Here is a 15,328-nt window from a genome sequence, read left to right as displayed (position 1 = left end):
AGGATGTAGAACAAAAGAAGACTGGGAACTACTTTTTCTTGGATGATTAAACAAAATTGAAGATGGTTATAAGCCATTTAAGGAAACATTGGGATTTTTGTTGTATAAAGCTTTGATCAGGTTTCATGCCCCACATACCTGAAGCTTTAATGTAACAACATTAAAAGCCAATTTTGTATTTTGAACACATTTTCAGACCACAGAAAATGCCACATTCTGTTCTTAGTAACAAAACCCTTTTTTCATATTACTCAAAAATGAAGACATTTCAGATAATACAAATTACCTCCAAGTTTTCATGATGTGTGGAAATATTTTTAACAGTTGTATTATATATATATATACATTATATATATATACATGTCCAACGTAATGAACCAGTATTTACCCATTTAAAAAATGTTTAGGATGCTTTCTATGCTTAAATTGTATAGCAATATAGTGAAAGGATACCAAAATAATAAAACTACTCTTATTTTAAAAGTTGAAGGAAATTTGATAAATAACATAAATAATATTTCCAACACCATTGTTGGAAAATGGGGGGGTGTTACCAATTGAATCATTTTTTCTAATATTTTTGTTGACTTTGAACCATTTATCAAAAATCATTTCAGCACATCTCTGCCACTCCCCAGAAGTGGGGTGACAGAACAGCCTGACAAATTTACTTTGAATTACTCAGCTTCTTCACCTTTCTCAATAAGTTTCTATATTAGAAATAATTACTGCCATCTTTTAAAACATGCATTCTTGTTATCACCGATCAAGATTTAGGAAAAATCATTTCTAAAGAACAATTTCTCTCATTTAAAGCAGATACTCCTGAGAGTCCCACAGATCTACAGAGAAACTCTTGGAGCAGTAGTTAAGTGTTCTGCTGCTGATAACAAAATCAGTTCAAACCCACCTGAGGCTCTGGGAGAAATGATCTGATTATCTGCTCCTGTAAAAATTACAACCCAGGAAATGGTGGCAATTCTCTGCTGTATGGGATCATTATGGAAATGGTGGCAATTCTCTGCTGTATGGGATCATTATGCATCAAAATAAATTTGAGATGCATAACAAACCTGTGTCCTGAGAAAGTACCATTCGGTACCACATACATTGTTTGAGTTTAGAAATAGAGGACTGTTATTTTCTAAATCTACTTGATTTTTTTTTTAATAGCATATACCAAGAGTTCTAAAAAAATTTTATCCAAATTTGTGTAGTTATTCAAATACCAAGATACAGTAGAGTCAAACCAGTTTTTATTACACCTCCAACTAATGCACTGTACTGGAATTAATATATTGTGAGTGAACAAAAAGGTTTACTAAATAAATTAATGAGACAAGCAAAATATAAATATTTGAACAGACTTTCTTTTGGCTCCTTGAAACAGCAGGAGCTTGGGTTAAAAACCTTTAAAAAATTAAATTTTTATGAATAATCCATAAATATATGTTGTAAAAAATTTCAGATATACAGTACTGTATGGAATAAAAAGTTATCTCCCTTCACATTATTCCAGATGTTACCAGTGTTTAATATATAGCTTTTTTTTCCTGTACACTTAACATAAGTGTGAATATGTAAAGGGTTTGTTTTGTACATAAATGGATTATCCTAAAGTAAGTAGTGCCTATTTTTAAGGGTAGATTAAATATGTGAATGATTATCTCAAATATATTGAATAAAATAAGATAAAAGCTGTTTTTTATGTATTCCTATATTGAAAGGAAAATGCTTGTTAAAACAAGGGTTCTTTCTAGGTACTTCTAATGAGAAAATATGTAAATACAAGTCAGTCACATTGTGGTTCACTGACAAAGTAGCATGGTACAACTATTTAGTTAAACCAATATTTAGAACATAAATTTTGGAAAGCTTTCTTCTCATTCTCAATACTATGATGTCTTGTATATAGTAGTGGGCCAGCTCTCAAAGAGTAAACCTATTTGCCACAAATCAAAACTGGAACACTAGTCGATCTCATTTTATCTGTAAATTTCTATTTGGCTATCTGTACATTGAGTCCTTAACCCAATGCCTTTCGTATTGTGATCATTCTGGTATAGGAGAGGAGTAATTTTGGATCAGATAATGGATCTTGTACTTTCTTTAATCTGAAATTCTTAGGTGCAAGTCTAAACTTGTTGTATACCTGCTGACAGCTGCTCATGAGTCTGTTTCCTTGTAAATTTTTTTACCAGTGAGGCTTTAGCTGTGAATCGGAGGTGTAGTTTGGTAAACACTCCCTTTTTCTTCATCCTTGCTAAAGAGTTTGGATAGTTGGTGAACCCAGATCCATATGGTCATAATTGACAGTCCTCTGCATTATTTGGCCATGTGACCCAATTTGGACTAGTAAGTATAAATCTGTTTGGGTTTTCTGGAATAACTTTTGCTATTCTAAAAAGTATTCCTGATACCGCCAAGAGAAAATCTCTTAGGTATGTTTATTATTTACCACCAAAAGCATACTCTGCCCCATACAGGATCCATTTGCATCTGCAAGGTCACCAAAGTGCACCACCAACTTGGAAAAACCTTTTCATCTGAGGACTGCCTGATCTTAAACCTTACATTCTACAGACTTCTTCCAGTAACCTGGTGCCCAAAGTGAAATAAAAATTATTCCCTTGAGTAGGGTGATACTCTTTGTAGGACAGGTATGTTACAGCTCCATGTACCAGACGCTGTTGTGTGCAGTGGAGAAGGAACTAACTCATACCTGCCCCCTAACAGGTATGCAGAGGCAGTTAATTGCACAGGAGATTGCCTGTCCTGCAGAGCGGCTCATGGATATGAACCCTGTTCTTTTGGGATTGCAGCAGTTTATCACTAGGCCACCAGTGCGCCAAGCAGCACTCACAGGCAGCCACATTTGTGGTTATCTGCCTGTCAATCAACCGTTAATTCATGATGAAAAATGTAGTTTCGTCTTGCAGACTTTTTTATCTTTGGCCTTTGCATGGCTGAAACGAATTTTTCTACCATCTGTTAATGAGACTGACATCCCTATCCATCCCTCCCCATGGTGGTGGTTAGGTGCCATCAAGTTGACTACTTTAAAAGTGCCTTTAACAATCTGAAGCCTGTCCTATCCTGTGTCAACCTCATAATCTGACACAGTCAAGCCCAGCTCTGTACTATGGCATTCCACCTAAGTCTTCACCGTTGCCCAAGCTTTCCAAGCATGATGTCCTCCAAGGACATGTTGCCTTTCCATTGCAGCATACCCCCAAACATGCAAGGCAAAGCTTTTGACATCCTTGCTTCCAAGAACACTGGTTGCAAATTCTCCAAGACATACGTGTCTGCTCTTTTGACACCCTATGGGATATTCAGCACTCTTCCACCCCCAGTTCAGACACATCTGTTTTTCTTCTGTTACCCTTACTATCCAGCAAATGACAGACCATGATCTGAACACACCTTAGTCCTCAAACTATTTTTGCTCCTCAGTAATTTGGAGCTGTCCCTGATTGCAGACGTAACAAGTCTCATACTCTGATCTGCTAGTACCAAGTACTGATTGTGGGTTCAATTAAGTCATTTAGCTTGATTTGTCTTAATATCATTATTGATGATCAGTAGCTAATCAGTCCAGTCGTGAGAATTTTCATATTGAGGTAACAATCCATATTAAAGGCTGAAGTGTTTCATCATCTGCAGCAGATGTTACAAAGTCCTCCCTTTCTGGCAAGGTTGTGTCTATGCATAAAGGTTACTGATGAGTCTTCCAACCCTGGTGCCACATTCTTCATCATCTCATAAATAATTTGCTCAGCATACAGACTGGCTATGTTAAGAAGGTATAACCCTGATGCATACCATGTAGTGCCCCCTTGCTGTCTGAATGGAGCTCTGCTGCTATAATTAATAGTGCTGGAAGATGCTCATTCCACTGGCAACACTAAGACCTGCTGCCTCAAAGGGTCCACTGTAATGACAGATGAGGTGTCAAAAGGTTTCTGCTGAACGTTAATACCAGAACATCTATATTTTACTGACTATGCAAAGGCATCCACTTCGGTAACAGTTTGCCTCCGGAAACCCTGTGAACCTGGAAAGAGGATGAAAGTCCCACAAGTATTGAGGACTTTCAGTCACCTGTGACTCAACAGCACTTTACAACAATAACATCAACATAGACAGTGAACAGTTGGCCCAGTGGACAGAAAGTGATGCTACCAAGCCCAAGGTGGGTAACTTTCAATTTCAATTCATGGCCCTCAAGCCTTATCTTTTTGTTCAAACATTCTTCTAGGTCATATAGCCCTGGTGTGTCCACTGGTGTGTACAGCAGTAACTTGTGGTTGTGAAGCTCAACACTGTGACACTGATGTGTCAAATGCGTTAATGGTCACCCATGGTGGGTAATGGTGGCGCTCCCTGATTAAAACAAGCCTGGAAGCAGGAGTGGCATCCACTTCCGTAAACAGCTTGCCTCCAGAAACCCTATGAACCTGGAGAAAGGGTGAAAGTCACACAAGTGTTGAGGACTTTAATTCACAGGGTTGCTATGAGTCACCTACGACTCGACGGCATTTAACATGCAAAGGCATTTATGTGAATCATAATTCTAGTTATCTTTGATAATGGGAAACCCAGAACACTTAATCATGCTCATACAAAACCTGTACCTAGGCCAAGCAATTAACTATCGTGCAGAGTTAAGGGGGCTTCCAACAGAAGACAATTTATATCTGTCTCCATCTCTGGATTATAGTCTAGTCCCAAATTTCACATCTCAGCTATTAACTTTGAAGATTTTCAATTCTACATAGCTAGTTTCTTTGCCACCCCTAACAACTCTGGTGGCCTACTAGTAAAGAGCTGTGCTGCCAACCCAAAGGCATGTGGCTCGAATTCACCCCTGCAGGAGAAAAATGGACCATATACTCCCAGTCCACTGGAGAGTAAGTATCCTATGGGTTGGTTGCAACTTGTAAGTACATACATTATCATCTGGCATCCATTTCATCACATAAAACTGATGGTGGAAGAGGAATAAATGGCAGTAATAAAGTGCCTTCTAAAATCTTATTTTTAAATGCTCTTATTCATAATTTAGAAGGTAAATAAAGCACACCCAAGTAGTATTTCCCTCCTCAGTCACAGTTCATCTTATGTACCATTTTAAGGTTGTTAGTTCCAAACCAAGAAAAACTAGTGTGTCAAAGGAGCTCTCACAATCCAGTAAATATCAGGATGTTAACTAAAAGGTTGATGGTTCAAACCCATACCAATTGGGAGAAGGGCTAAGGCAATTTGCAGGAGTACTGAAGAGTACTAGTATCAGTTAACAAAAAATGAAGGTGCATGGTCTCCTCAATTGCTTGCATCTGAAAGCTGAACAATGACTAAGGAAGGAGAGCTGTTATTTAATTCCTCTTCATAATTACCCAGCCTTAGCCCTAAAAGCAGTTCAATAAAGCTTTAGTACATTATACTTTGCCTTTCCTCCTTCATTTCATTGTTCCCTCCTGTCCTCAGGTAGCCCGCACCAACTATCCTGGCCAATTCGCTAGTATCTATTAACCCCAGAACGCCATACACTGAACAAGCACAATCAAGAGACAAAATTTAATGTATGCACACAGTTTTATATATAATGCAGCATCACACCATGTAGGGCATTTACTCTTATTTTATACATTCAGATATGTTTGAAACACTTCTTAAGGCTACAAAACAGAACATAGAAAAATAAACAGGAATATATTGAACACTTAGAAAAAGTGATATGATAAAGAATATATAAAGTACTATTTCAACACTTCAAAAGATATGTATATATACTTTTTTTCAACAAGTAACATCACAAATGATCACATCTTCACATGCTTTTAAGTATTATTTGTACTCAGTGTAATGCTATTATCATTTTTCATACATAAAATTTTTTTCTAACTCTGTAACAATACAAATTTTTAATCCATTCAAGTAAATTCAACCCCAAAGTTGCTGTTTCTCAGCATTAAGACATGCACCCACCCCTCTTCAAGGATTTCCCAAAATGTGTACTTTAGGGGAAAAAAGGACAGTCTCTTAAAAAAAAAATCCTAATTAGTGGGAGGGTAAAATAAATGACACTAGCAATAAAATCATTGTTCTCTGAAACTGACATACTGGAACTGAGCCATTATTAAGATTTTGAACAAAAACACAAGAGCATGTAGGAATAAAATAGGGGGGGAAATACAGTAAACAGAGAAGTGTAGCCAAATGTGCATCCTCTTCAGCTACACTAGAATGGACCTTGCTTAGTACCCATAGTGAAAGGCAAAAAAAGTTTACCTCATCAAAGACTGTAGGTAAAGCAAATGAGGCAAAAAATAAATATTGCTAGTTTCTAAGATGGCTGAATATTTTCTAAACCAGAAAAGGTTAGAAAGGAACTTTATTGCACCAAGTCAATCAACCAAGTTTGCAGTTCACAGGCATTTTAATTCAACCTTATGTCACAAAGGAAACAACACATTGCAAGAATACACACAGAGTTTATATCAAAATAAACGGTATCAACACAGTGGTTTGGGGGAACTTATTCCTGCCAGGTCAAGGCAAAGCCTGAGGTTAGGTCTGCCATGCGCATGAGAATATGGGTTACCAGGAAACAGCACAAAGACTACAAATGCAGTATCCTGTCACTAAGGAGCAATACGGACACAAATTGTAGGTTTCTCAAAAAAGGAACTCGAGGAAGAGAGAAAGATATATAATACTTAAGAAAGGGGCAGGAATCAAGTTCTGCAAAAGGATCTACCTAAAACAAGTAACATGTGAGCTTTGGTCAGTCTAAATATTTGTTTTGCAAAATGTGTATGATTAACTACTGAAGCTCAAAAATTTCCAACTAAAACTACAAATGATTTGCTAATTTTGTTTTTCCTTCTTCTATATAAAAATTGTAGATATTAAGTTAACATACAGTATTGCTCTGATCAGTTAAAAATGAAGGACAAACGTCCACTTGTCTTAATCCTCTGGACTAATATATTACAAAAATGAACCAAAATGAAAAAATAAAAGACCTTCATGCAAACTTACTATCAAAACTCAAGAGGTTCTTATTCCAGAGGACACCAAGTAAAGTACCAACTGCTAAAATTCTCTTTCAGCAGTTTACGTTATGTCCTTGAGGAATTAAGAATCAAATCAGTGTTTCATTTAGGAACTAGACAATATTGTTATTCAATTTGAGGTAAGAGCATGACAATGAAAAAAATGAACAGTATTCTGTCCCATTTAATTTTTTTAACATTTCCAGGAACTAGGAACAAATCCCAGTCAATAAAATGAAGGATACTGGAAACTATTTTTTTTTTTTTTGGACTCCTGAGATTACTTTTAGATCTAGTATTTATACCCAAATGTAATTTTCATTAAAATTATCATGTAAGCTATTCCTACTTATATAAAGCATGAGTAAAGTGAAGAATACCCTAATCTCACTTATTTTAATTCCATCATTCAACCATTGATGTTAACTAGAAAAAAAAGACATAAGCAGTACCTTCAACAACTGTTCAAGAACTTACAAGGTGACAACAGCAATTCCTTACAAAACAGGTTCTCTTAAGAAATTTTCTTTCCAGCAATCATCCAGTCTACAAAATATTACCTAGCACCATCATAATAAAGTTATCTTTCAAAGTGCACTCTAAAATTCTATAATACTAAATGCTAATCACTACTCAAATCAGCAGTTACACAGACATTAAGTAAGTAATACAACACAGAGGTAAATAACCATTATTACAGTACAGTGGAGATTCACTGAGCCAGGCTGGCCTCTAAACATTCCTGCAGGTTATCAGAGAACCCAGAAAACTCATCTGCTTCATTTGTCAAATTCAAGTGGATTATGTTTTTAAAGTAATCTGCTTTAAAAAGGAAGAAAAGAAAGCCATCGCATCTATTTTGGCTTGGTGTATTATACAAGCATGCAAAGATAAATTACTATTGTTATTTGCATAGCACTTCAAGCTTCCTGATCAAAAGTTAATCTCTTAACATAAAAAAGGAATAGTTTTTCACATTGATATATACACATAATTAATGTAAGCTACAGTAACTTTTACAAAATAACATAGACAAAACAAATATTATGTTAATTCAGCGCCAAATCTCTAATAAAAAGAGTGCAACATGCAAAAAAGAACCACTAGGAATACTGCTAAGATTGGAAAAATGAAGCAGGATCTGAAACGTGTTACCTAAGGGTAACAAGCTACAAAACACAAAGCAATACCATGTTCTAGCAGCATCCTCTAGAAAAAAAAATCCTAGAAGTCACAATCATTTCACTTCTGTACTAAGGTTCCAGGTGTGACAAGTTGAACATGCAGATGTAAAGTGAGACACATAACCAATGGTGCAAGGAGGAAAACAAAAACACAGCAACCCTTGAGAAACCTGTCAAACTAAAAATTCTTAACATTTCTTCTCACAAAATATTTAGAATCTGTCAGTGCATTAGTGTTAAAGTGGCATTAAAAAATTTCTGCAGCTTTAATAGATGCAGGTTATTTTCAAAATGCATAGCATCTACATTTAACTTTCGAGTAGGCACCATGATATTTACACCAGTGCTAAGAATTCTTGGTGGGAACAGCCTATTTCATTGGATTTTCTATTATTTCTCAAAACTCTATTCTTATCTGCAATTCCAAGTTCAACAAAAACTCACCAAAATTCAAAAATATACCCTATGAATATTAAAAGAACTATATACATTTCTAATACACAGAATAATAGGCTGCCTTATGTGTAATATTAAAGAGAAGACATTATTCAAGTTTGACAGATATTGAGATGAAAGGCCTTTGGGTTGGAAGCATTTCAGAAGACAACAGTATTTTAGGCTGAGAATTGTTTGAGCCCAGTTTATGACTAAGGCATTGAATAATAAAATAGACATTTCTATTTGGTGCAATGTTATGTTTTGGAATCTATAGTGTGTCAAATGGTACATTTCTTGTCACTTTAATAAACACTATATAAAACACACTTTTCCAACATTTGAAGTCAAACATATTATACAAGGAAAAAACCAAACACTAAATCTATGTTTTATATTAAGCTGTTTATAAAAAATACTTTAACAAACTTATTTCCTACTTTTTATGGGGGCAGTTACCCGATAAACACATTCTGAGTGAAGAAAAATGGCAATACCAGGAATTCATCTGCCCTTCTAATTTATGTCCAAAATTTCTTGTCCAGGAGGGGAGTGAAGGTCAAGGGGGAGAGGAGGAGATAGTTTCAATCTGGATTTTATTTTAATATGTTGTTAAACGCCTCCAAAAACATTCCCCCCTCAAGGTGTCTGCTCTACAACACTCACGTAACAATTATCAAGTGTGCTGTCCCCGATGGCCATCTCCCATCCCTGACCTCCTCCTATCTCCCCTGAAGGGTCGTCCTCTGGCATTACGATGGTACTGGTAACCTTCATCCCGGTTTCTGCTGGGCTGCCCTTTCCAGGATTCTTCCCCTCTTGCTTGTTGATACCCTCCTCTACCTGAATAGCCCCAATCATTTTTGAATTTCCTGCCTCCAAAAGTTTGATTATAGAACTGCTTGGATCTGCCACTTCTTAAAATATTAGACACTTCATTTTCATCTTCTGAACTCTCTTCTTTTGGTCTTTGCACTCTGTTGTCCACTGAGTTGGCCCCAGGGCTAACCACATCAGGACTAGTCTTAGGATCTTTCACTTTTTCTGTTTTTTCTTTCAAACTTGGAATGGTCCTTTTAGGTTCAGGTTCAACAATGGTTCCTCTCTCTCTATTTAAAATATGAGTTGGAAGATGAGCCTTTCCCTCTGATACTGGAGGAGTGGAAGCCAAAGCCAGGTCTGCCTTTGGTGTCTGGGAGGACTGCTCCACTCGGCCTTCATGCTTAGTGGTCATAGCTGCTTCTGGGAGAGGAGGTGCAACTTCATCCCCAGCCTCCTGAAACGCATTCACTGACACTGAATCACTCTCTTTAGACAGGTCCAGACTTTCCAGGGGCAAATCCAATTCTTTCTCATCAGAAGGCAGGACAATATTCTGTCTCATTACTGGATTTTCCACATATCCCTGAAATGGGGGGTACCCATACCAAACATGAGGAAAGAAAGGAGGTGCAATGGGAACTGGGCCTAAGAATGGGTTAGGTCCAAAGGACGGCTGTGGGAACATAGTCTTGCCACTCAGTGACTCTTCATATTCAGCATGAATAAGTTGACCAGGGTTCTCAGAATCCAGATCAGGCTGGTAAGACAACTCTCCTTGGCTTTCAGACACCTGAGATGGAGGAATAACCAGAGGTGACGAAAATGTTGGTGTTCCAATCTCTGCTGGTGGCATCTGACCATTAACACTGGTCTCAGGCTGCATAGGAAAGTGTGCATCTGCACAGGTACAATCACCTTCATTCTGAGTAGGAGCTTCTTGGAACCAGTGACTATTAGGATAAACAGGAAAAGGGACCTTTGGGTACATCCTGCAGACTGCCAGGTAGGCTTGGTGCAAAGGATACAGGTAAGAATGTGGAGCCCACATCGGACAACTATATGCCTAAAGAGGAAACAAAACAACATGTAAGCAAAGGGGGTGAGGGGAAAACATGGGCTCCTATGTAAAGCTGCAGGGCTCAAAGTTAAGTTTCTCATGCTGTCACATTTGCTATATAATCTGCTGCCCAACTGCTAGACTGTTAAAAGTAGCTTAATAAAACAGTAGTACAAAACTATGTCACTGCTTTAAGACTCTGTTCCTTGTTCCTCTGTTCCCGTCTTGAAAATGACCCAAATTTCTGTTACAGAAATTGATAAAAGGGCTTTTCAAGAAACTCATCATCTGCATTTTCTAGTTGGTGATAATGTCAACTCCAAAGGGTTTAGATTAAGAACTAATGAGGAATCTCTATTGCCTTTTGGGAAGGACTGAGAGTCAATTTGGGACCTCTGAATGCATCTTTCATAGTTGAGTTAAAAGATTATCTAATGATTTTTACCATCTATACATAACCTAGCAACTGATGACAAGTGTAAGTACTTGGGTAGTAGCAAATTTTTAAAATAAAGATGTTTTCTTAAAAAAAAAAATTGGTATAAGGCAATTTAACTATGCAATTCAGACTGTTATAATTACTATTTTCATCCTGTGGAAATAATTTCAGACTATAAAATCTCAAAACCAACTATCATTTGATAGGTTAGCCTTTATCTTCGAAGGCCTTTACACTGGTTGTTTAAACAGACCTACATTCAAGTTCTGGCTCTGCCATGAACTCATTCTGTGAATCTAGTCCAAGAACTAGCACAGGGGCTGTTCTACCTGTGGATCTGTTCCACCAGTTTAACAGTTCACTATATTCAACATTAGGATTCAATTCTAAGAGTTGTCTGAGCATTGTAAATAAAAATGCCGGTAGACAATAGGGCATTTACTTCCTATTAAGCAGTCTGCCTAATTCAGGGCAGGAAACAGTCCAGCAAAAACAAAGATCCACAATTCCCTAACCTTTCATTCAAAAACAAGGTTTTCCTAAGTTGACCACTTCCTGAAGGACACTGATTCCCTGCTAAAGAGCAGGCATTGGCCCTTTTATAACTGAGGCAGGAAGAATATTATTCTTCTTCTTCCAAGAATCATTATTCCATGAATAATCTTGGCTCAGACATACTTAATAGTTGTCGATGGCTAAATTCTTAAAAAGTAACGAAGGAGAAGTTCAAATTGAAATCTCGAATTTCCCAGTGATGGTACTTCTACCACAGACTTGACTATTTCTTAAATCTGCTGACAGAATTAACTCACTGCCTTTAAGAGGAACAGAAAACAAAAACTGCAGAGAAAAAAAAAGCACAAAATGCTGATTCTTAAATTGATGAGATTCAGTAAACCTTGTTACTGACAAAGGAAAGTTAATGTTTAAATAGCATTGACACAGGAAATTTTTTAAAGACCAAATAGTCATACAGGTAGTTTCTTATTTACAAAGTACTCAAGCTATAACAAGTACACTTACATCAGTCTGTGGCTTTTGGTTTTAGTGACTATTTTTGCTAATACAGCACGTGTATATGACTAGAAGAAGAGAAGCAAGAAGTGCCAATGCTGAAGCTGTTAAACTTAAATGCCAAGTTTCCAAGTCCTAAAGACAAATTACCATCCACCTTTAAGATATCAATAATAAAAGGCCACAATAAAAGCTTTTTTTTAAAAAAAAAGTCTCTTTCAACTTAGAGCAAGTCACAAAAACAGGATTCCATTTTAAGTTAAGGAGTGCTTTTTAAATAGGATAGTAATAATTTCATGAAAAGTAAATTTTAAACATACTTACTTTCACACCAAGATTGAAGAAGAATCTGAGAATGTTCTTATCTGAAAAGAAAAATAATCACTGAAATTATATACACATCAAGCTCTCCTTCCTATTACAGTCTAATAACACAAAAAAGTCCCAAGAGAACAGTGTCTTACATTTTAACCACTATTTTACCTAGAGCAATTGTTTTCTCTAGCACACAAAATGTAGATTATAACTGTAACAGAAGAAACTAGCTCCTTATTCTTTTTAGTTGCCAGAGTCAGCTTTGACTCAAGCTGACCCCACACACAGCAGAAAATGTTGCCTGGTCCTGGACCATCTTTACTAGTCATTGATGGGTTTGCATCCATCATTAGCACTACTTGTGTACTCTGGGTGTCTTGCACTTTAGAGGTCCTGTCTTCTTGGGCAAAACTCTGCTGTGACCTATAGGTCTTTTATTAATTTTTAAAAGTAAATCACCAGACTTTTGTTCTTAATCTACCCTACTCTGAAAGTCCTACTGAAACCTACAATGAGTAACCATGATGGTATTTAAACGTTTAGTTGCATAGATTCCAACATCCTAGCAGCATGTAAATCATGACAACTGACAGGCTGTTACATGGTAATTCCAGGCCAATAATGCTTCCCTAAAATAGCTGAAACTGAGAATTTTATCAGACTATAAGTAAATACTTGTGAAAGTAACTTTTATGTTCAAATTTTTCAGTGTTACTATAAAAATGTTCTAGTAAGGAAACCAGGATATCAAATAAATCTAACTCATGAATAATAGGATGAGACTATTGTTGCTGCCATGGAGTTTGTTCTGATTCAGTGACCCAATGTACAACAGAATGAAACCCTGCTCTGGCCGGTGCCAGCTTTACAACAACGGCTGTACTTAAACCTCATGTCACAGTCCATTCATCTCATTTGTCTTCTCTTTCAATGAGCCTCTACTTTTTTAAGCATGATATCCTTTTCTTCTACAGGTACTGTTCCCTACTAATTAACATATCTCTTAAATTTTTGCTTCCAAGGTGCAGTCCAGCTGCACTGTTCCAAGATGGCTTGTGTCTTCTTTCTGGAAGTCTAAATAGCCAACATTCTTGATTCATACATCCAACAATCTCTGCCACCACTACAATTCCTGCCTGCCCAAGTTTGACATGCAACTGAAAATACCACAGGATGGCTCCAGCACAGATCCTGGTTTGTCAGCACTTTTAAGGAAGTTCTTCGCAGAAGATGTGCCTAATGCAATAACCTGTATTTCATTTCTTGACTGCTGCCTCTATTGACTGCTGCCTCTAACGATGATGACTAGTTGATTCAAGCAAAATTAAATCTTTGACAATTTCCATCTTTTCTACATTTATCACAATGTTTTCTACTGGTACAGTTGTGAAGACTTTTGTTTCCTTTATGGTTAAGATAAAATTCATGTTACATAACAGACTCTGAGGTTCATTACTACTAAAAACTGCCCACGTTATTAAATTTTAACTTATTTTACTCTAAAATTTTATAGTTTCTTCTGACCACTGAATATAAATTATTGTTAATGATAGTTTTCACTGACAACATAAATCTCTCCTTCACTTTGACCAGTAAACTGGTCCAGGTATGAAAAATTTTGTTTTATGGTAAAGTGGAAGTAATACTGAAAGATAGTCTTTGTGCTTCTAATAAGCGCTTCATGTCTGTATCTTCCATAAGTAAGGTTAGCCCTATTCCCAGGTTGTCCATGAGTTGTTCCAATCCTACTTTTTCACACAGTCCAGGTTTTACAATTATTTGTTCGGCAAATAGATGGAAAAGGTATGGAGAAAGGATGCTTCTTCTTTAATTTTTTTTTTAAATATTACTCTGGTTTATTTACGAAGCTTGAATACATTGTTTTTCACAAAAGGAAGCATTCTTGAGGCACATCCTTTCATGTAGTATTCCCTTATTGAGTGTCAGCCATTAACTGGCCATGGCCAACACACAGGTTTCACATGCAAACACTCAGTGTGTTCAGAAATTTCCATTCTTCTCAAGGTTATCAATAGTTTACTAAGATCCACACAGTAAATAAAACACAACTCTATATTTCTGATATTGTCAGCCAAGATCAATCAAACAACAGCAAGGATATCGCTCTTGCTACCTCCTCTTCTGAATCCATCTTGAAATTCTGACAGTATCTTGTCAATGAACTGCTCTAGGGTAAATGACTAACAGATTTCTGCTATGCTTACTTCAGTTTACTGAGCAATCTTAAACATCAACTTTCATCTCTTCATTTCACATTGTACCTGATTATACTTGAATTAAATTCACACATGAACAAAGATCTCACCTTTAGGCAAGTCCTCCCCAGTGTGACACAGTGAATAAGGTGGTGCAATGGCTCGATCTCCCTTTTCATTACAAGGAAAACCAGGATAGAGTGGGTCCTGGTAAATGCCCAATGTCTGAGGCAAAGGCATTAAGGGCTGGTTAACTGCCTGTATTGACACAGGGACTGGAGAGGGTGTTAACTGAGCTTGTGACACAACAGAATCATGTCCAGTGGTCAAAGTCTGTGTCACTGACAAAACAGGAATTTGAGCAGGAACACCTAGAAAAGAAAAGGAATAAAAAAAATACCAAAAATTAAAAAAGTAATTCTCCTCTTAAAGTGTATTTTCATCAAGTTAAAGAACATCATTATTACCAAAACAGCTGATAAAAATATACTTAAACAATCTAAAAGTTATTTTTATTATCAAGCAAGAATTTTGCAGACCATACTATGAAACAAGTCCAGGAAAAACAAATCATTGTCTCCTAATAGTAATCTTGTTATTGATTGCCTCCGAGTCAAGCACAACTCATTGTGACCCTATGAACACAAAAGCCTTGAAGCCCTTCTACAACTATGTCAATAGTTGATCAAAGTTCATAGTTTCTGGAGGCATGTTATTTAGAAAGTGGATGCCACTCCTGCTTGAAAGTGTAATTTTAAAAAAAGAAAAAAGGTGTGGAACCACCC

General features: G+C 36.7%; 2 protein-coding genes across 2 annotated transcripts in view; one reads left to right on the top strand and one right to left on the bottom strand.

Annotated features, from left to right (window-relative positions):
• The window catches only part of ABCE1 (ATP-binding cassette, sub-family E (OABP), member 1), a 19,236-nt gene extending 18,300 nt beyond the window's left edge, over positions 1 to 936 (top strand). Inside the window, exon 16 of the mRNA XM_006887040.1 lies at positions 820 to 936. Within this exon, the coding sequence (XP_006887102.1) occupies positions 820 to 936 (117 nt within the window). The remainder of the gene's footprint in view (positions 1 to 819) is intronic.
• Positions 937 to 8,869: 7,933 nt separating this feature from the next.
• OTUD4 (OTU domain containing 4) overlaps positions 8,870 to 15,328 on the bottom strand; it is a 45,487-nt gene continuing 39,028 nt past the window's right edge. Inside the window, exons 18-20 of the mRNA XM_006887007.1 lie at positions 14,654 to 14,914; positions 12,337 to 12,377; positions 8,870 to 10,565 (exon numbers count right to left, since the gene is read on the bottom strand). Of these exons, the coding sequence (XP_006887069.1) occupies positions 9,357 to 10,565; positions 12,337 to 12,377; positions 14,654 to 14,914 (1,511 nt within the window). The 3' untranslated portion in view covers positions 8,870 to 9,356. The remainder of the gene's footprint in view (positions 10,566 to 12,336; positions 12,378 to 14,653; positions 14,915 to 15,328) is intronic.

Source organism: Elephantulus edwardii, unplaced genomic scaffold (genome assembly GCF_000299155.1).
Source record: "Elephantulus edwardii isolate Elephantulus edwardi_28Jun2011 unplaced genomic scaffold, EleEdw1.0 scaffold00053, whole genome shotgun sequence".
NCBI lineage: Eukaryota > Metazoa > Chordata > Mammalia > Macroscelidea > Macroscelididae > Elephantulus > Elephantulus edwardii.
The sequence above is the reverse complement of the archived record's forward strand: the minus strand, read 5'-3'. Positions and strand labels throughout refer to the sequence as shown.